The sequence below is a fragment of the Rattus norvegicus genome, chromosome 7 (assembly GCF_021556685.1).
Source record: "Rattus norvegicus strain SHRSP/BbbUtx chromosome 7, alternate assembly SHRSP_T2T, whole genome shotgun sequence".
Taxonomy (NCBI): Eukaryota; Metazoa; Chordata; class Mammalia; order Rodentia; family Muridae; genus Rattus; species Rattus norvegicus.
In genome coordinates this window covers 65212665-65234577 of record NC_141540.1, presented here as the reverse complement: position 1 = coordinate 65234577, position 21913 = coordinate 65212665, and the positions used below count along the sequence as shown (strand labels likewise).

Below are 21913 nucleotides of genomic sequence, written 5' to 3'. Positions count from 1 at the left end.
GTTGTTATCGTTCTCCTAGTCCCTGTATTTATTTCATATTCTGGCTAGAGTTGTAAAATTAAAAATTTAGAAAAAAATAGCTTATTCATGCTGTGGTCTGAATATAAACTCCCTTCCTCTGTCTCATGTGGCTGGGTCTCTCAGCTGGTGGAGCTATTCTGTGAGATTCTGGAAAGAATAGGAGGCAGGACCCGGCTGGAGGAAGTGGTTTACTGGGGCCTGCTGTTGGAAGCTGTACCTTGTCCAATGGCCTTTCTGTGACCCGTGCTTCTTCCTGTCTGCCATGAGATTAGTAGTGTGGGCCACATTCTCCTACCTCCATGATGTAAGTGCCTTTTTCCTAGCACAGCCTTCTTCCAGGATGGACAAAACCATTCCACACCACACTTTGTATAAAAAATATTTATTTTGGCTAGCCCATATAAAAGACACAAAAACCTGATATTTTATTTCTAAGCCACAAGCATAGACTGGGCAAGTTTTGAGCTGTCCTCACCTGTACCCAATCCATATGGCCTTGTTACCTGCTGTTCGAGGCTCTTGCTGTTTGAGCTGCTTTCACTCCACTAGCCTGTGCTCAGGGAGCACTTCTCTAGGCCAAATGCTTCTGGTCATCTAACTAATGGAGACCTCCTGGCCATATGACTAATGAAGACATCCTGTTCTCTCAGTCTTCTTTCTCCTTCTCCTTTGTGGTCTCTCCTGAGCCACCTCATTCAATCCTCTAGTCCCGCCTTTTTCTCTTTACTCCCCAATCACAGGCACCAGCCTTTTATTAACCAACTAACTTTAAATTGGGGAGCAAGGTTTATATAACAAAGACTGGTCCAGAGGCAACCAGATCCTGGCACTTAGAATTTAGCATTTGTATGCATAGCACCAGACCAAGACCCAAAGCACCAGGAGGCACCATGAACGATTCCTTACTGTATGTACTTTCTCACAGGGATGAGAGAAATAATACTGCTAGTAAGACAATTCTCAATCATGTTTATGTTGGTTGCATGTGTTATTGAAACTGTGTAATATAATTAAGTATGCTTCCCTTATAAAGTATCTTTGTAGTTTTCAATATGAAAACAGGATTGGATGTACATGATAAAAATCTGCTGTGAATTATGGAGAGGAAAATTAAAAGTTGGGTAAAGTGGGGCAGGAAAGACAGTTCAGGAGTTAAGAGCACACACCGCTCTCCCAGAGAACTGGGATTTGGTTTCCAGCACTCATATTAGGTGTTCACAACTCCTTCTAACTCTAGCAAAGGGGATCTGATACTTTTATTTCCCCAATTTGAGCACCATGTACAAACACACACACACACACACACACACACACACACAAATCTGAAAATTAAAACAGGCCTTTGAAAGCTAGGAAAAGTAAACCAGGAAGTTGTTTTAAACTATTTAAATTTTACCCTAGTAAAAGTAAATCACTATTGCACTTTTCACCCTTTAAATGACAATAACATTTTTAAAGATAGATGAAAAAAATTTTGAAAGTTAATAAAGGAATGATTAATATTTGAGGAAGTAGATATGTTTAAATTGATTTGAATAATTTATAATGTGTCCACATATCTTAAACATGATGTTACTTCATTAATGGACAGCTCATTTTCTGTATCAGTTAAATAAACTTATTTTAAAGAGAAAATAATCAAACAAAAGTGGAAAGTGTTGTATTTTGAATATTAAGCATCTCCCCTGACAGGCTTAGATCCTGAAGGCTCCACCCACCAAGTGGGCGGTACTACTAATAGATGGTTGGATCACAGAGGCAGCGACGTCACCAATGAATTAATGCACTGGTGAATTCAGACTGAGTCAGCTCATAGGAGGTTGAGTCTGGTTGGGAAAATGACCTCACTAGAATGGCTTTGAAGGGACTCTCTTTGTCTCTCTGCCTTTGTCTTTGCTCACTGCTGTCAGGTGAGTGGTATGGATCCACCATACCTTTTGGCCATGACTATCTAGCCATTGTTCAGAAATAACCTGGCCAGCTGACCATGGACTGAAACCAAGAATGACAGCCAACCCTTGCTGGGGCAGGTTGTTCTCCTTATCAGGTATTCTGTTGCTGTGACAGCAGGATGATGACCACAGGAGACTGATGCTAAGAAGTAAAGTAGTTCTGAGTCTTCTTCACTATGCAATGTCTAACTCTGGACATGATTTGTGGGAGGAACCTGGAAAAGTCTTTTTTAAAAAAAAAAAGCTTAAAATTCTGTAAGGTAGGAGAGTATACTAGGCAGTTTGGGGGAGAGCTCCAAAGACCAGAATGATGGTGGGATTATTAACAATGAGGTTTCAGATGGAGTTGAGGACTCTCTCGGATGGGGGTCTGTTTATTTATTACATTCTGGCAGAGAACATGTCTGTTTTCCATTCCTGATACTTTGTGAGACGCCAGATTTAAAGTTATCAACTAATCCAGTGGAGCACATTTTGAGGTAGCACAGAATTTAGACTCGCCTGGACATTGCCCATTGCTTGTATCCGGATTTACAGGGAGAATCAGGAGGAGAAGCCAGGGCAGTTGGGTTTGAACAACAAGCTTTAAGGAAAACAGAGGGGAGGCCGAAAGCACGGGGAGCTTGCTGAGTATTCTCACACCATAAGAAACAGCCACGTACTCTGCACTGGGACAACAAAGATGCCTTGGTGGCATCTCAGGAACTAGGCCGTTCCCATCCATCAGTGGCTCAAGGGCATAAAGATGTAGAGCTGTTGAAAGACTTCAATTGCAGAAGGTCACTCCAGGGAACCTTTCGTGCACAGGCTGTCAGGGAAAGTGTTTCTCTGAGCTCAGCTAACGAACGCTCAGGAGCTGCTGAGCTGTGCTCCACGTGGGCCTAGTCACTGCTCACGTTGGCCAAGAACCGTACTGCCGTTCCGTGACACTGATTTTGCTGTTTTGAGTCTCAGAAGAGAATGAACTAGGGCTTTTGTGCAATGCTAGCTAGTATTTTTCTGTTGTTGTTGTTGAGATGCATTTTGTATCTTGAGTTGGCTACAGGTCCTTTGGAAGTCAGAAGTGGTATGCTTGGTAGGAATTAGACATGGACTCTGCCATGCCAACTCCAGGCTCCTGTGTGTTGAAGGCTTAGACCTCAGCTAGCAGAAGTACTGAGAGGTAATTGAGTCATGACAGTACTAGTACTAATCATATCAGTGAGTTCATCCTTTGATGAGTTTATAATACACAAACCAACAAGAAGTGGAGCTGAGTGTAGGAAACTGAATACTGGATCACTTTGGAGGCTTTATAACTTGTCCTTGGCCCTTTCCTGTTACATTCCTGACTCTTCACTGTCACAAGGCTCTACCTCAACATGGCCATAAACACTAGAGCCAGACAATCATGGATGGAGATCTCTGAAACCATGAGTTCAAATACATCCTTTGTTCAATTGTCTTCATTAGACATTTTTGTCTCAGAAATGGAAAAAAACCCAACATAGAAGCAGCAAACCATATACTGTAGATGTGATTTAGGGAAAACAGACTTGAGACTGTAATCCATAGAACCACATTCATAGGACAGGTCCTAACTTTATGTAAGATCGGCAATCTTTTAAATTAAATAGCTATGATACCTGATTTCTAGACTTTTCAAAATTTGTGTGTTATCATAGTAAGTGGGCTTTTCAGTTAGTGTCATGATTGGCAGATAAGAGGGTGTCTACCATAGGGCTCTGAAAGGCATGCTTCTTGCCTTATTGGTAGCAGTGCTGTGACATTTGTCTCCAGAAGAATCCTGGACTCCACCTGGAGACAATGTCCGGGGTGTGTGTTTCCAAAGCTCCCCAGGAGACTGTGAGGCACACCAGGGTCTGAGAGGCACTGCTCACACATAACTCCTTCACTTACACATCACTGAAGCCCCTAGAATGTTCTGACCCTTAAGAAAACATGGGACAGAATGTGGGCGGAACCCCAGAGTTCCCTTTTTATTCTCATTCTGCAATCCTGGTTTTAGAGAGGTTTTCTAAGTAAATAATTTCAAAGGAAGATGAAAACCTAAATAAAGCCATGAAATCTAAGAAAAGTCATGAAATTGAAGACTACTAGCTACGCTACTTAAATAACGAAGAGAAAAACACTAAGAGTTTGTAAGCTAGCTAAATATAAAGTTAAGAATGCAACACTCACCATGGTTATATACTACAGATATAAAAAAAACAAACCAACAACAAAAACCTAACAACAACAACAACAACAAAAACAATAACAACAACAATGTCTTGGAAATGACTATTTCCATTGCCTTAAAGTAGTGTTCATATTTAAAACCATCTTAATGCAATTTTTATAAAAATATCTTAGTTATAAAATTTGCAAGCATTGTTTAAAATCCACTCAATGCTCAGTGCACAACTCAGGCTCTTACAGCTCTATAAAACACTGCTATGACATGATTACCAGCCGCTACATGAAAAGCACCAAGATTTATTATCTTGTCGACAGACAGGCAGCTAGAAGAGTCAGGCTGATGGACAGGGATGCTGCCAGTACCTGAGTTATCTTCATCTTTGCGGATTTTGAGCTTCACCAGGTCTTCACACTGCTGGAGGATCTGGACTGCATCTTCCATGGAACAGCTGTCCAACCGGATGTTATCTATGGCGAGCAATTTATCTCCAAGTTCCAGAGTTCCAGTTCTGTTGACAAGAGCACAGTATCTCATGCGTCATGAGGAATACTTACTCAGGCCATTACAGGAGGCACTGGGCATCTTATTGTGTTCACATGACCATCAGAGCCAAAGCTCTTGAACGGTGTTAAAATTGTTCTTTATTGATAAGCACTCCCCCCCCCACTCTTATTTGAGATGATGCTATGATGTTAAATAGCATAGTATTAAAATGTTTTCCTTATGCTTTCTTCAATTTAACCTTGGCATTGACTTAGGAAGTCTAGAGCTCCTTAGGGGGTACCAGAGACCCAAATACCCTAATGCTCCTCTCAGTCTTGATACACATTGTTGACGAATTGCAATCAGCTCCAAGGAGAGAGCTGCAGGATGAAAGAAGGCAAGACAGGTCAGGGTCATTGACGACCGAGGTCTAGGATTTTGGCTCTTTCTTCACGCACCTGAAAACTTGCTGTGGCTGGAGAAGGGGACAATCTCACATAACTATTTGGAAAATGGTCCCAGAGAGTCCAGGGCTGCTTCTGGACCAACTGTAAGTCTGTTGAAAGTCTTAAGATCCCTAATACAGTGATAACAGGAATGAGAATAGACTACATATTTTTGGTATAGAACTCTCCTTTAGGTATTATGTCTAGGTTTGAGTCTACTAAGTGTTTCCTAATATTCAATCTCTCTTTTTTTCTACTGGATCACCTATGATACAGGCTCTCTGAGCAATACTCAATGCCTTCCCACCTATGGTTGGGAAATAGGGGTGGCAACCAGGCAGGGTGGACTCTGCCCACTTTCCACCCACTACATGAAAAACAAATCTGTCCTTTGAGACACGACACTAATAAGTTCCAGCACAGCCGTGCCTATGTTGTTTCCCTTATACTCCTACAATGTCCTCCATACCTTTTGGTGGTTACAATTTCTTTTTTTTAATAAATCTTTTTTTTTGTTCTTTTTTTCGGAGCTGGGGACCGAACCCAGGGCCTTGCGCTTCCTAGGTAAGCGCTCTACCACTGAGCTAAATCCCCAGCCCCCCCCCCTTTTTTTTTAGAATTTCTTTAATGACACATTCCTTTGTGATAACGGGTAGGTTTTCTAAAGCTCTTCATTGAAAAATGAGAGGAAAGTTAACAATATTATGTTGGCATGCTCGATGACTCAAAATGTACCCTTATCTGTGAAATAACAAATAGGAGACTATCTCATTTAGAAATACAGTGACCAAGGAGGAGACCATTCTGGTTAGCTTTCATGGTGGAGTTGATATAGCCTAGAGTCTTTTAAGAAAGAAGTGACAGCCAAGAGACTGCCCAGATCAGACCTTCCTGTGGGTATGTCTGTGATGGTTTCTAAGTTGTTAATTGGTTTAGGAGGGTCCAGCCCACTAGGAGCACCACCATTCCCTAGGCAGGTCCTTTTGGACTGTAAAAGAAAACTAGCTAAGCGTGAAGTTGTGGGTAAGCTCTCTTGGCTGTGGGTTCTCTGGTTAGAAGTAATGTTTCATGGAAGCTAATGGGCACATCTTTAAGTTCCTGCTTGAGACTCTACTGTTTGTTTTAGTTTTTAGATCACACCAACAGAAAGGAAATTAGAACAGGAATATAAACATTAATGGTGGCTCTAAAAGTCTTACTTGTCTAAAGGGGACATGATGGCAAAGCCATCCGACAAGACTAATGTGTTGGAGAGATCCTGCTCAGAACTGGGTACCTTTCGAGAATTCACTAGAAAATGGAAGACAGAAGAAAGTGAAGAAAAGGTCCATGCTGAGCTCATAAAATCCTCTAAAATCACTTTTAGCTATAGAGTACAGAAACACATGGATGGAAGGAACAGGTAAATGAGAAAACGTACTCCCCTTACCTGTGTGCCACACTGCCTTTCTTGATATCTGAAATGACGAGAGGGTCCCCTGGTTTTCTACTGGATGGCGCTGTAATGATGATGACAGAGTGATCAGTCACATCTTTATATGCAGGACTCATCTGAGGCTGACTGTCCCCTCCTGCCTGAGAGTAACTTCCAACACCGATAAGAGTTTATATGCAAGTCAAAAACAACCAGCAAATGGTTGGAAACTATGCATATCGTATCTACAAAAAAATCCATGTTAAGAGTGACTGCTTAGATTTGCCATTGGGGAGAGCATTTGGAGAGTTGATCATTGGGTTTAGGCTGGTTCAGGTCAGTGACCTGAAAGGTTGGTTCCTCAACAGGAGAATAATAAAACCAATTTAGACTAGATGGCTTGGTGGTACTGAATGTGAGCCTCTCTCTCACCCCTTCCTCCATACCTCCCTGGCTAGAAGGGACCACTGTTGACTGGAGTTCATCACGTTACATAAGGTTACTGGGAAAGGTACAGGGCAGTAATCACAGCTTTTCGTTGAACCAGAAGGAATTATATTGGTGGGTGAGCTACATAGACCTTTATGCTCTGTTCACAAATTCATACTCAGAAAGCTCTACAGTGTTTTGGGACGTGAGTGCTTACTTTGTTACTATAGTAAATATTTTATTAATTAACCAAATACATGCTTGTGTATATACTTATTCTAAGCATACACACATATAGCCCCTATTAAAATACACATAAAATTATTACCAGTCACAGTGGCCTTTATAATTTTGGGGGTAGTACTTCCATTTGATAAGAATTAAAAAAACATTTTTAAAAGAAACTTTCTTGGAATTAACTGTGACTATGAGAAATCATCTTTATTTACAAAGTTTGGATTTCATTTAGGATATCAGCGTTTGTGTAAAAGACAAGTGTTCTCTGAGAGAAGATGTTTCATCAACCTGAAGCTTGCAATGATTTCCTTCTAGAGAACATTAAGGGGCCCCTGAAGTAAGATTTTATTATAAACAGGCTGATCATTCCATAATAATCACAGAACCATATCATATCCCATAATCCCATCTGAATCCCAGAAAAATGTTTATGCATAAGAACAGATGGTTTAACAGCTCAACATCATATTTAAAGGAAAATCAACAACCCCAATACCTTACCCACTATCCCAATTAGTCCTGAGTAAATGTTAATGAGATTTTGCTTAATCACTATTTAGCTCACAGCAAAGAATGCAGAACAATCTATTCACTATAATTAGCTCAATATTTAAACCTTCACTCAATGATTTGATATGACTCACCCCTACAAACATCTACTGATTTTACTCATGTCGTATTCTAAAACAAACTTAGTTCTGGGCACACACACGTGCATGCACACAGACAAATAAATAAATCTTTATGAAACAAAAGCATTATTCTTCTAGTATCTGCACAGTATTTTTCCAACCTGTAGTTACCCTCATATAGCATACAAGAGGCTTTTTTTTAAACTAAAAAGGTCCAGATTCCTCGGAAATGATCCATGGGAAACTAGCAATGGTAGAAGCAAGAATATACATCAAACCATCCCCTTTTTGTGAGACAGGAAGATGGTATCATGACATAGAGGACAATCCTACAGTGTCTTTCCTGGAAGCCAGAATTTTCATATGCTCTACACACCTAAGTGTACACAGTAGCCACTCTCGCCTTACAGATTTTCCCCTTTCTCCTTCAATGACACCAATTTCAGAAACATCAAAGGTTCTTCTTGGCAGATGTCTCCTGGAGTGAAGATATTGAACACAGAGGTGTGCGCAGACCTATCTGGGCTCTGTCTCTGTTTTCATTACCAGGTAGATAGGGCAGTGAATCCTCGAGCAGTTAGTAGCACCCTACCACAACGCCAAATCCTAGAAAACACTAAGCCAAGGATATGCTTCTAGGTCTATAGGGCTCTAAAACCTACCAAGCAGGTCACTATCATTACACGTTCATAGGTTTTATACAGACACGCAGCTTTGGTATTAGAAAAACAGCAGGACAATGTAGAGTAATGATGAAGAAATGACAGTTAATGTCATAATGGTTGAATCAGAAGCCCTCGCTCTAACATGGCCGGGTTGACTGCTTGGGGACAGAGTCCTTAGGTGCCTCATCTGTACAACACATGATGAAGAGTCACAATCTTTACCTGAGAGCTTCTGTTGAGAGTGTTGTGTGAATCATCACAGACAAGGTGGTTAGATCCGTGCACACAGGCACCCCGCCTGCAGAACTGCTTATTGTTATTACTACCTGGCCACACTGAACTCACTTTCCCTCTCCAGGATTTACACGGAGCTTTCGATCTTTCATTTGTCACAGTCTTGATTTATCTGATCTTACCCACATATGTGGCTCTTCATCAGAGAGTAACACATGATCACTTGATGCTTTGGGTTTGATTGATATTGTCTGCAGAGCCATGCCCTTGATTAGCACAGATTTCCAGAACACCAACTATGAGCTGAGCATTACTGCACTGGACTCTGGCCGTGAGATCTCAGAGAAATTGATTTAAACTGGAGAGGGAGAACTCCTTACATCTCATGAGGCCATGAGAAACAAGATAGCATTCTCTCTTCAGAGATGGCGCTTCTACTGAAGTGGCCATATCAACGTTCCATTGGATGGGGAAAGGTGGTGACCTACAATGAATGGGTCAAGAGCGTGACTTACAAAGGAAGAGCTAAGACTCTGCTCTGAAAACTACAGACAAACAATAGCACTTCTTTGAACTCCCAATGCAACTGGCCAAATAGACTGAAAGGGGGACAAGAGGCTGACACTGTGAAATCGTGTGGGACATTATGGAGGTTAATCTCAGTAGTGCCTTGTTCCAACTCACACTTGATAACATTAATTTTTAACTCAAAATTCACTTGGGTCTCTAATGCCACTGTAAAGACATACAGGCAGTGATACATGTGTGCTGTCTACAAGACTGCTCGGGACTCGCCACAACCATCAATATATGTAGCATTGCAACGTTGATTTTTTTTTTTTTTTTGTTTCCCGTAAGTACATATTCTTGAACCTCACAAGGAAATGCTGTAATGCTTTTCGGAATGTATGTATGTGTTTTCAGTGTGTGTGTGTGTGTGTGTGTGTGTGTGTGTGTGTGTGTGTGTGTGTGTATGCAGTCTATGTCTCTGTGTCTATGTGAAGGTCAGAGGACAAACTCAAGTGTCACCATCAGTTACATCACATACCTATTTTGAGAGGGTCTTTTACTGACCTGATGCTAACCAACTTAAATAAACTGGCTACCCAGCAAACTCCAGGGATCTTTCTGTCTCCAACTCTCCAGGGTTGGGATTACAGGTGCGTGTTGCCACACCTCACATTTTTACATGGCTTCTGAGTAGGGGGCTTGGGTCCTCATGCTTGAAAGGCAAGCATTTAACAACTGAGCCATCTTGACGGCTCTTTTTACTTGTGTCAAAATTTCGAGTTCATAGAATCTGGTTAGAAATTGTTCAGGAGTAAGTCTTCAATTTCCTGTTTCCCCGGATGAAAATAGAGATGATTCCTGCCTTTAAGGTGATTCATTTGTGATTTTGAGATTTGAGAGTGTGAAAGCAATTTCGTTCAGTGGAAGCCATACTTGAGTTTTGATATGTGAAGCTAGCAATACGCAGCACAGCAGTCTCTTGTGATAGTGTGCAAAGGGAGCAAGCCCTAGCTTCCCACTGGTCATGAGGTTGCAGATAAACACTGCACACTACAGAGTACTGCAGTGCTATGCCGTGTGAATAGTTTCCATAGTTTCCAGTCAGTTTATTGGGGACATACCTCCACATCCATTTGAGGGACCACACTTTCAACTTTGTTTGATTCCACTTGTGAAATAACATATAGCATTACTGTTTTATTTTTCAACCTCAGTCGTTCTCTGTTTACATTGTATTATGAATCATGGGGGTTTGTTCCCTTCCTTGCTAGGTCATCACCACATCCATATATCTTTCTTGCCTCTCCATTCTTTCAACATCGTTTCTTACAAGTAATCTTTGCAACAACTATTTGCTATTCGCTTTAGCATGCCTGTGTCAACAGTGTCCATGAACAAGTCAGAGAGCATTCAACTTCTTTCCTTTTCTGCAAAATTTAGTTGCATTCCCTTACTCTACAGACATATCTGGCTCCCACGTTTGAAGACATAAGCTCAAAGCTTCTAAGAGTCTTTTGGAGAGACACTTGGTTTCACTGATGAGTGGAAGGTAGCTCACAGATTAATTAGTTCATTCTTAGCTTTCAACTAATCCTACTGTCTGAGCTATATCATCATTCTTACACACGCCAAATTCTGGATGTGACCAATTCTTGAGCCCTTTGGAAATATAAGGTGCATTGAGGTTCCCCATCATAGTGTGTAACCGCCATCTGCTTTCCTTTGCTTGATATTCATCTAGGATTTGCCCATTGAAAAACCTCACATTTCTCATGCCAAGATAGCATGCACTGCCCTTCCATCGTTCAATCTCAGAAGTGTTAGAAATCACCCTCACTGGGAAAAGCTTATTTGTGTAGGAAAGATGAGAATGCATTGTGCCTGTCACACAGCACCCCTTTAAGATTTTATGAAAAACGAAAACTAAGCTTTTGGTTCTGCAATGACTTCAGTCGTATCATAAAGAAAGGCTGAGAAATTAATTGCCTGCATAGAATGCTACTCTTTGCTTTATTGATCCAGACTCTGGGAAGGTTCCTCAAATCAGATGGTGACAGGGCCACACTGTGAGGGGACAGCAAAGCCGGTATTCAGGCTGACAGGACGTGTTGGGATCTTTGTTTTGCCTTTTGTTGGCTTTGGGTCTTTGGGGAGTTACACAGCCCAGCCACACCATTTCACTCTGTAAAATGGGCCATTGCAAGGCTGCCATGAGGACTAAGAAAGGAAGCACACACCATCCCAGAGTGCCACGTCTAGTTTAGGAGGGACAAATCGCTGCTGCAAAGCTCAGCAGACATGGCAGTGTCTAAAAGGCTTAAGGGACAAGGGCACACACGGGGCAGAGTCAACCAAAGTTCCCTGACTTGACAGGCAGGTGCTTTGGTTGGATGATGGGGTCTGTGATTCTGGACTGGTTGGGTGGGGGTGGGCAGCAGGGTGTGGCTGTTTGTGTTAGTTTATCTACTTAAACTACTATAATAAATCATTCTATATCAACACAGCACCAGTGGAACCAATGTCTGGTTCTAATGTGCTGTGAATGTTTTATCAAGAACCCACGAGAACTGGCCTGAAACTGCTCACCACATCCAAATGCAGAGGTGGTCATTTTTTAAACTCTATTGGGTCTGCAGTGTAGCTGGACACTGAGGTCTCGTATGCCTCTCGTGATGGAGGGCCACTTTCAAACACAGAGGGGAAGAAGGAAGAAGGGATTTTGGACAAAGATGGTGGGAAAATTCCATAAAACATGCAGGGCCTCAGCCTCTCTCAGAGCCCACGTGTGTTTGCTTTTCCTGCCAATATCATATAATTGTAGGGAATGCTAGATTTAAAAACTATATTTTTAAAATTTATTCTTTGAGAGTTTCATACTATACATTTTGGGACGAACATTAGATTTTTGTTATCTAGAGATGTGTTTAAAGGATTTCACAGGGTTTCAAGTAGAGTCCTGAATGATTACCAATTTACAAGTGCTGAGGTTTCACAATATGTTTTGTTAATATATATGTATATATGAACATGCATGTATATGAATATATGTACATAGTCATATATGTACACATATACACATATGCATATGTATATACACATGCATACGTATACATTGAATAAAGATATATGTATATGAACATGCATATACACATGTATATATTCATATATGCACACATACATATATGAATATGTATACATTGTATATATATATATATAGATATACATATATGTATCCATTTACACAGAGGAACACTTGGGCCTCTGGGTTCTGCTCTTGATTATTTTTTAAATCTTTAATACATGCATTAGTCTGCTCAGTACTTTGTCTTCACAATGTTATTCAAAGGCTTCTTTCTTGGAAGAACTCAGGGCTCAGTAGAATGTTACTGATGAAGACATCTTGCCATCCATACAATAGATACAGGCATTGAACGAGGATCTGTGTGTGCTAGGACCTGAGTGGGGCCTTTGGGTGTTTACACCCTCATTGCAGTGAATCCAAATCCTGGCTGGCCTTTTTGTCCTTGTTTTTCTTTTGCAGGGAATTCTGGTTTCTTGACTTGCTAGTTAATAGTATTTTCCAGGAAGAAACAGATTCAGCATCGTGATGATCACCTGTGTAAGTGCAGTTGGAGCTCTGAGAAGTGATATGAGTGTGTAAGAATGTGTGGATCCCTGCCCCACCCGGAGCAGAGCAACACTCACTCACACTTCACAAAGAACAGCTGCCTGTGTCGGGCCGAGGCTAAGACTTTCCTGTAGCAGCTTGTGGATGTTGACACTGTTGACGTTAGAATAGTTTTGACACAACCCTGCCCCTGAATGGGAGTCCTCCAGACACTACCTTCTCCATTGCTTCAATGTCTTCAGTCTCAAAGTTTACTTTTCCTTTGGTTATTTAATGTAAATGCTCTTAAAATTTATAGAAGTAAAAATTTAATTTGTTCAATACCCATAAAAATCAAGGGCTGAGGAGATACTCCATAAAGTGCTTGCCACAGAAGCAGGAGGACATGTTTTTGATCCCAGAACCAGCATACAAAAGCCAATCATGGTAGCAGGCACTTGTAAAGCCCACACTGGGCAAATGGAGAAAGGCAATGCTGGTGGGTGGGGAATGGCCAGCCTGTGCAGCCAATTGGCAAACTCCAGACCTTTAGGAGATGAGTTTTCAAAAAACAAGGTGCACAGCTGCTCTGAAATGACATCCAAAGATAGCTTCTGCTTGCATATTCAGGGCATGCGTGTGTGTGTGTGTGAGTGTGTGTGTGTGTGTGTGTGTGTGTGGGGCACACACACACACACACACACACACACATACATACATCTGCATACCTCACAGACATACATCTATCCACTGGATTGGGGATACCTGCCGTTCATTCACAACTACACCGTTTGCTTTATTCACATGCTGTGTCACATCCTAACACATGTGGGGTTTTATATGTTCTAAGTGCTACTGCATTTTTGTCTTTCTACTTCTCTATCAGAAGGCTACTGGGGTGCTGGGGGGCGGCATCTTATTCTTTGCAGAGGCTGTGAAATGCTGTAGCACTCATTTTAGTACAGCAGCATATGCATGTGGTTTTCATTACGAACAGCAGTGCAGTCTTAGTGTCAAATTTATATCGTTAGAGTTGAGTTGGACAGCCCTATTTCATACTAGTCAATTGAGGCCTCTTTTTCTTTACTTTGGCATAACCCTGACATAAACTTGCCAGGCAGTGTGCTGAGGCATTTTTATAGCATCTCACCATTCTTCCTTGAAGGGACAGAACCAACGTACTCTTGTGATCAGAGCCCCTGCTTCTATGGCTCCTCTGATCTTTATGTGCTGGCCATTCACTTCTTAGGCATGGGGACATGCATTGATAAACTCAGTTTGTGCACACGAGACGTACAAAAGAATCTGAGTTTCTATCCCATTCTATAGAGGACCACCCATTCTATAGAGTTAGTTTGTCAAGGCAGTTATAAAACCTGATCCCTGGGGAGGAAGACAATTAAGCCCATTTATAGTCTACGCTTTTTATTTTGGTTTGGTTATCCTGACCAGGTATGGTGAGTAACTTAGGAATTTACTTAAAGGCATTGTTTGAGACACGTGATTACAAGATACACAGTATCTCTAATTGGATTGTATCTGGGATGGGTGACAGATGCATGATAGAGTCAAAAAGAGTCCTCAGAATACACAAAAGTATTTTTGGATTAGATTATTGTTTCTTGTCTTCATTAGACAGCAGTGTAGGATATAAAAATATAGAGATCCTGTCTGTATATTTCTGTTCATCTAATTATTCATCTAATAATTTATACACTGGCATGTGAGAAATATAGAAAACTTCCTGGGAAGCATACAAAGTACACAAATGCTATTTTACTCAAGATTTAGCCTTATACTTCATAGAAATATTGTTTCCATTTATATTGTTTTCTTTTCTCCCTCTCTCTCCTCTCTTCTCTCTCTTCTCTGTCTCTGTCTGTGACTCTGTCTATGTCTCTCTCTGTGTCTCTGTCTGTCTCTGTCTCTGCCTCTCTGTCTCTGTCTCTCTGTATATGTGTGTGCAAGTTTGTATACATGCCTGTGAAAACCAGAGGTTGACACCAGATGTTTTCTTCAATTACTTTCTACATTTCTTTTTGAGACAGAATCACTCACTGAAGTTGGAGTTCACTGATATAGCTAAACTTTTCTGGACAGCATGTCTCAGAGCTCCTCCTGTCTCAAGCTTTCAACACTGAGATTATTAATGTGTGCTTCTGGCCCAGTTCTTTCCATGGATGCTTGGGCTTTTTACTCAGAGCCTTATGCCTACATAGCAAGCCCTTGACCAACTAAGCTCTTCTCTGAACCTCTGTGTCCATTTTACAGACAGAGAAATAAAACAGCAGAGAGAACTTGAAACATCTTCTTCCCCTCACAAGGCTTTCAGGTGCTGGCTATTGTTCACTTGACTCCAAAGTTTCATACAGTAACTCTGAAGCCTGTGAAGAAAATGTAAAACATTCACCACACCTGGAAACCTGTTGGCAAGAGAATTCTACAGATTCTTTGAACCCTGTGTTTTAAGAGAAAGCCGTTCTACTTACAACTGATGGTTATTCCAAGCTCCACGCTGTGCTTCTTAGGCAGTTTTACATGAAATGTTCCACTACTTGGGATGACAGATTCTGTAATTTCAAAACAGAAAATAATGTTTAGAGAATGCAGAGGAGTCTGGGTATTGAAATAGCCTTCCAAATTAAAACATTTCCATCCTGGAGAGGGATGGAGTAAGAAAGACTCAGGAAGTTCTAAGTTAAACCTTCCATTACAGGGGAAGGTTCCTTTAGACTCAGAGGTAAACAACTCACAAGTGTCAAGAAGTCCCTGAAGCTTATAAGACTACCAAGGCCTTGTGACTCCTAAGATTATCTAAATAGTAGGAACTTCTTGGGAGAGAGGAGTCTGATCAGAGCTGTAGAGCTGTGTAAATGTGAGGTCCAGTGTTACAACTTGAGTTACTACCATGCTGGGGTAGGCTTTTCAGTGATCAGCTGTTCCTTGAGTTGTCTGTGCTCTTATAAGTAACACTCACACTCTTGGAGGTAATCGCAATAAATTCATTAGTTTTTCAACTTGGATTTCCATCGATCATTGTTGGCTCTGTCCCTGTCCCCCTATCTGGGATCTTTAACTGTGACTTTCTGAGGCCATCAGGACTTCTACTTTAACTGCCCGGTGACCGTAATGTTGGCATCTTCAGACCTTTCTGATGGAGACCCTCAGCACCTCCACGACTTTCACTCTCAGACAGCTGCACCTTTCACACCCCCACCTGGGGTCTCTAGCTGGCAGTCAGTCAGTCAGTCAGTCAGTCAGTCAGTCAGTCAGAGGCTCCTCTGTCACCAACTGTCATTTCCTGTGTGAGAAGGACTACTTTGCATGACACACTCCTTTGTCAATCTCATGGAATGAATTCAACCACATCCCTAGACAAGCACCCCTCATCCAAGATCCCTGAAACATTATGGAGAGCAAAGGAGACAGCAGAAGAGGAGGATTGTGGGGTGAGCAAACTAACCCCCTTTTACTGCTTAATGAATTTCACCAAAGCCTAGCTCACCCTCCGATGGGTGAAGCTCTAACTTGGAAGGCTGTGCAGGTGGAACTACTGGGCCCTCAGGCACCTACTCTCAACTGTTCACCATGTGTGAAACACATTTTGCATAGCTGCCCAGCAGAGGCAAAAGTTAGGAAAAAGTAAAGAGTCCTCCTTTTCTCATTCTGCCTTAAATTGTTCTTGGCCTTTTGTCCTTTCCCTTGAGAAGTTTAAGCAGTAAACTTTTTACAAGGCCAGAATCTGATCTTCCAATTTGGAAGGTTCGCCACAGAGTGTTAACCTAGAGAACACAATAAAAATTTGATTTCCCTCAGCCCCTCCAGGCTGCTAGAGAGTCACCTGTAAAAAAGACCCCCAAATTGCCCATCTGTTTCAGTGGCACAACATGGTCTTTTCTCCCAGCATCCTCCTTCAGAGGGGTGAGCGAATCTGCTGACGTCCTTAGTTCCTCTCAGTCTTTAAAAATCTCTCTGGGACCAGGCCAGAGTCACGGACTGACTTACTGTATTTGCCTTCTGTTCTTCTCAATGAACACTTGGAAGTACCAGGAAGTGAACCTGCATATATTTACTTATTTACCTATTAAGAATTTGTATGTTTCCCATTTTTTGATGGTGTAGTAAAAAATGAAATCTGCCTCTAGGTAGAGATGACCTTTCACCTCTGGCTTATGAGTTAATTCACTCTGGCAGGTCAAAGACCTGTCTAGGGGACCACCCCTAAGAAGGTGGGTTCAAGTAAAGATGAAAATAATACACTTTGCCTTCCCAGGATTCCTGCTTAGTACAGCCCTTGTGAGCCATCCTGGAGTTTAGATTGGTCTGCCTTATTTCTGTGTTAATAGAAAGGCGTAATAATTCACCTTTCTTCTTTCTCTTGCATTCAAGCCAGAGCCTAAGTATGCCTTTCAACTGCTTAATACTTTAGGCTTTCTTACTCCTTTTTTTTTAAAATATTTATTTTATGGATATGGGCACACTGTAGCTGTCTTCAGACACACCAGAAGAGGGCATCAGATGGTTGTGAGCCACCATGTGGTTGCTGGGATTTGAACTCAGGACTTCTGGAAGAGCAGTCAGTGCTCTTAACCACTGAGCCATCTCTCCAGCCTTCTTATTTCTCTTCTACAAGGCTCCTTTCCCACCACCTGGCTGACTACCTGCCAATGGGTGGCTAATTCCCACGTCAACGCATCCTTTCTGTTCTCTTCCTCCCATTCTCTAGCTTGCTTGCTCTGAGGTCTCTATTTTAAACTCTAATCAGCTGTGTTCACTCTTTCATTTTTTTTCTATTTTTTTTTCCATTAAGGAGACCGAGAACCCCAAGAGGGATTCCCCGGCACTCTGATAAGACTTCCTGAGATTTTAGGTGACATATCTTTCCTAGTTTTGAATCCTTCAGTCAGCTCAGAACATGAGCCATCTCTGCCGTCCTAGACAGACAGCATCGTGAACAAAACTAGGGCTGGACAATTATTCTAGTCAAGCAATAGACTCCAAAAAGACGGGCTAATTTTGATACACCTGAGGCAGAAAGAGAAATGAAGTAGGTAATAATCTTGGTGTTTTACTTTCTGATGTCAGGTCTGTCTGTGTGTATTATAATTATTTCCCAAATATTTCTCCTTTCCCTGCCTCCCCTCCATTCCTTTGCCAAGCCCCAAATGTCCATGGTTCTAAAAACAGAAGATAACCTTTCTCCATCCCCTAAGAAACCATTTAAGAATCTGGAGTTAAGAAGAAAAGCAGGAGTGGCAGGTTTGGAAGGGGATGTGTGTGATCCTCTTGCACCAAAACTGGTCTGCAGAAGGAAACAAGAAATAGGCCAGTGTGCAAATGGAGCAAACAGAGTACCAAGCTAAGGTACACCAGATTGGAGCCTCTCTGGACTGCAAGAGGCCATGCTTCCAAAAATCCCCCATTTTGCCCAAACCAGCTGGGGTGCATTTCTGTTGCAGCAAGCAAAAGCTAAAAATACTGGTGCATTGGGAAGATGGGGCGGGAGCAGAGATCTGCCATCTGACTACTCACAGGCAGAGCCAGAATGCGGGATTTAATTGGTTAGAGACAACAAGTATTCCTTAGAGAGCCGGAGCATCACTATTTGAGGAGCCGTCTCCTGTAGGTGTGGCTGTTTTCATTCACGCATTTTAAGAGTTCTCTGAGAACACAGAGAAGAGATGCACAATGCGTGCTTATGTTTCTGCATCCATGTGCATGCGTAAAACTCCCACAAATGCCGTCCAGAATCACAGAGCCCTGAATCGCAGAGTGAGAATAGTCGCTACTGAACCTGTTGGTTTCGTAACACTTTTAACTTTTTACTTTTATTTATTTGTGTGATGTTGCCTCCCCTGTGTGTGTGTGTGTGTGCCTGTGCATGTCTGTGTGTGTGTGTGTCTGTGTGTGTGTGTCTGTGTGTGTGTCTGTGTGTGCGTGTCTGTGTGTGTGTCTGTGTGTCTGTGTGCGTGTCTGTGTGCGTGTCTATGTGTGTGTGTCTGTGTATCTGTGTGTGTGTGTCTGTGTCTGTCTGTGTGTGTCAGTGTGTGTGTATGTCTATGTGTCTGTGTGTGTATGTGTCTGTGTGTGTGTCTGTGTGTCTGTGTGTGTGTCTGTGTATCTGTGTGTGTGTGTCTGTGTATCTGTGTCTGTGTGTCTGTGTCTGTGTGTTTGTGTGTGTCAGTGTGTGTGTATGTCTATGTGTCTGTGTGTGTATGTGTCTGTGTGTGTGTCTGTGTGTCTGTGTGTGTGTCTGTGTATCTGTGTGTGTGTGTGTGTCTGTGTGTCTCTGTGTGTGTGTGTGTGTGTGTGTCTGAGGCACAGTACACATGTGAAAGTCAGAAGACAACTTGTAGAGTTGGTTTTCTCCTTCCACCACGGAGGACCTGGACACTGAACTCTGGCCTGGTAGCAAACATCTTCATCCACTGCACCGTCTGGTTTGCTTGCTTTTATAAAGTTTTAATGCGGGGAAATTTGACCATGATTAACACCACTAATGACATTAGAGGCGATATTATGCCTTCTTGGAAAACAGCAATGGATCACTTTTGACTCCACGCGATTTGAGGAAATCTCAACAGCGAATGGGGATCAGCTGATAAATCTCTTGGATCAAGCTGTAGCTTCTTTTTCATCTTCAGATGCCAGCGTGATACATTTTATATTTGGTATCCTCCCCCTCCCCATATAATTATTTGGTTGATAAAGCAAAGGCATGTTTAATGTGGAGTTCATAAACAAATACTGTTAATGAGGAGAAGGCTCCATTATTTGGACAAACAGCAGGTTTAGCGTCAGTGGATGCCATTCTGCGAACAAACGATGTTTGCTTTGTAAGACCCTTGTGATTACTCTGCACTTCCCTGGTTTTGCTCCATCTTTGTTAAAACTATAATTAAAAACGCATCTGGGTAAAGGGGTTTCCTTCTTTCCCATTGGTCTGCTTTTCCGCCCGAAGCACTTACTGTCGGCGCAGTGAGATAACCACCACATCCTAATTTATCAGCGTGGGCACCCCTGTGAGGAATGTAAATGCTTAACTCTCCCCGACATGGATGGAGCACTGGGCCCCGTCGACGGCGAACAGCACTCCACATGCCTTGTACTGAGACTTCCTCCCAGAGCAAATTACCCGCGGAGTTGGAGTGGGAACGTTAAGGTCTTGTGGTAGTCACCATATAGATCATCGTTTAAAAGAGCTGAATGTGAGAAAATAGAAGATGGGCTCTAAATCTGAAAAATCACGTGTACGGGAAAGGAATCCAATAAAAGAATGCGGACGGCTTGAAGTTCAGTTTGGCAGAGTGATGGCGTCCAGCATCTTCTACTTCAAATACCTCTCTCTTAAACCAACCAAGGGGTTGTTTGCACAGCAGTGCTTGTTTAAAGAGACAGATTTAGGCGAGAGCCTAAATCCCATCCATCCACCCATCATTTAAAATATTTATTAAATAGAGATGGCTGATCACCAAGAGCCAAGAATTGGAACATCCATCTCGATGTATAAACTATTGTGAGGCAGAACTCTGGACATGGGTGGCTTACATCCAGGCAATTAGGCACAAATCCAGAAGGGCAAGGCAGGCTTGGCAGAGCCTGCGCCTCCACACATTTCCTATCTGGGTCCCAAGTTCTTAAATGAGGAAATGGATTTCTTTTAATCTGATTCTAAAAGTTTTCAGTTGTGATTCCTGAATATCAGGAATGATTATCTGAAGTGCTTTCCGAGGGTTCGAATGCTGTACCTGTGTCCGCCAGGAGAATAGTGGTATCAATTAGCGATGTCCGCCATGAACAAAGGCAGACAGGGTAACAGAGAGGAACACATTTTTTGTTTTTTCTGAGCCTAGTGTAGATGACCTAGAATATCGATTTTTGTGACCTTTATTAAAGCAAGTTGGATACTGAATAAAGCATGCTTAATAGATACAGTTCCTACTTTCTGGGAACTCAGAGTTAAGATATTAAAGTATTAAATCAACAAATATTAAAAATATATGTATGCATATTAAGGATTCATGAGACACTAAACAGATTTCTGTGATATATGAAATGAAACGGATTTACAATACGAGCAAATATTTAGACACTGTGATACTGTTTACGAAGACGGCCGAACTGTGCTGGTCCTTGCACTGCTGTGGTGCAGCGTGCAGTTGCTTCCGAGCATCCTGTGGTGCTCAACACAGCCTTCTCCCTGCATCCCAGGTGCAGGAAGCCTGCTCTAATGGTTTCTTGGTCATTTTGTTTAGCGAATTTTTAACCAAAGAGGCAGGTAAGCAATAGAGGGAAGGTGGGCTATTAGTCAATAGACTAGGAGCCTACCATTCTCTTTACTAGGACCTAGAGTTTCCCTACCAGAAACTCAGGTTTTCCTTTTCACACATAAAATGGAGGTGTAGGATTGTAATTATTTATTACTAATTTTCTATCACAATATTAAATATACTCTGGGGCCACTGGACTGCCTCTGTATTCGATGACCAAACTTTTTCTGTCAACTGATTCCTACAAGGACTTTCCACCCAAGTCCTGCTTGGACACAGGAATCAGAAGGCACATACTTTCAAAATGATGGGCCATTACCTACATGAGAAAGGCAGACCATTACATACACGAGAAAGGCGGATTGTAGGAGAAAGCAGTCCCAATAGACCAGGAGCCCCAGGAAGATTGGCTTCAAAACCAATTCTGGTAAGAACAGAAATTCATAACCAAGTTTCCTCATGGAGCCACATGTATTTCATTAATTCCTCCCCTCATGGATTTGCAGAGAATGGGCTGAGGCCTCTTTGTATCCCAAGCGCCATTTGTGTTCTAGACATGCATTTGTAACCCCAAACAACAAAATCCCTGAAGTCATTGACTTTTCTACTGGAGAATGAACATCAATACAAAATGGCGCCGGGTTCTGGATGAGGAAGAACCATAAATGAAGGCACGAGAAGGAGGCTTTCATGAGTGAAGGCCTACATGCCTTAAGCAAAAACCCAGGCATGTAAAGGCATCGGGGGATGGCTGCTGCAAAGATGTGCTACAAGACTGTGACTGGCATTCGGGGTAGCACATCACTCCCATCTCAAAAGCTTTCGTTGAGC

At 42.0% G+C, this 21913-nt stretch overlaps 1 protein-coding gene across 19 annotated transcripts in view; it reads right to left on the bottom strand.

The window, feature by feature from the left end:
• Grip1 (glutamate receptor interacting protein 1) overlaps nt 1–21913 on the bottom strand; it is a 657804-nt gene that overhangs the window by 65819 nt on the left and 570072 nt on the right. For 17 of the 19 annotated variants that reach the window (XM_087559245.1, XM_087559246.1, XM_087559244.1 and 14 more), the window contains 3 exons: nt 15302–15382; nt 6514–6583; nt 4518–4663 (listed from right to left, as the gene is read on the bottom strand). In XM_087559245.1, the coding sequence (XP_087415371.1) occupies nt 4518–4663; nt 6514–6583; nt 15302–15382 (297 nt within the window). Of the gene's footprint in view, nt 1–4346; nt 4664–6513; nt 6584–15301; nt 15383–21913 lie in introns of those variants that run through there. The other 2 variants (XM_087559255.1, XM_087559259.1) reach the window with 1 other exon arrangement.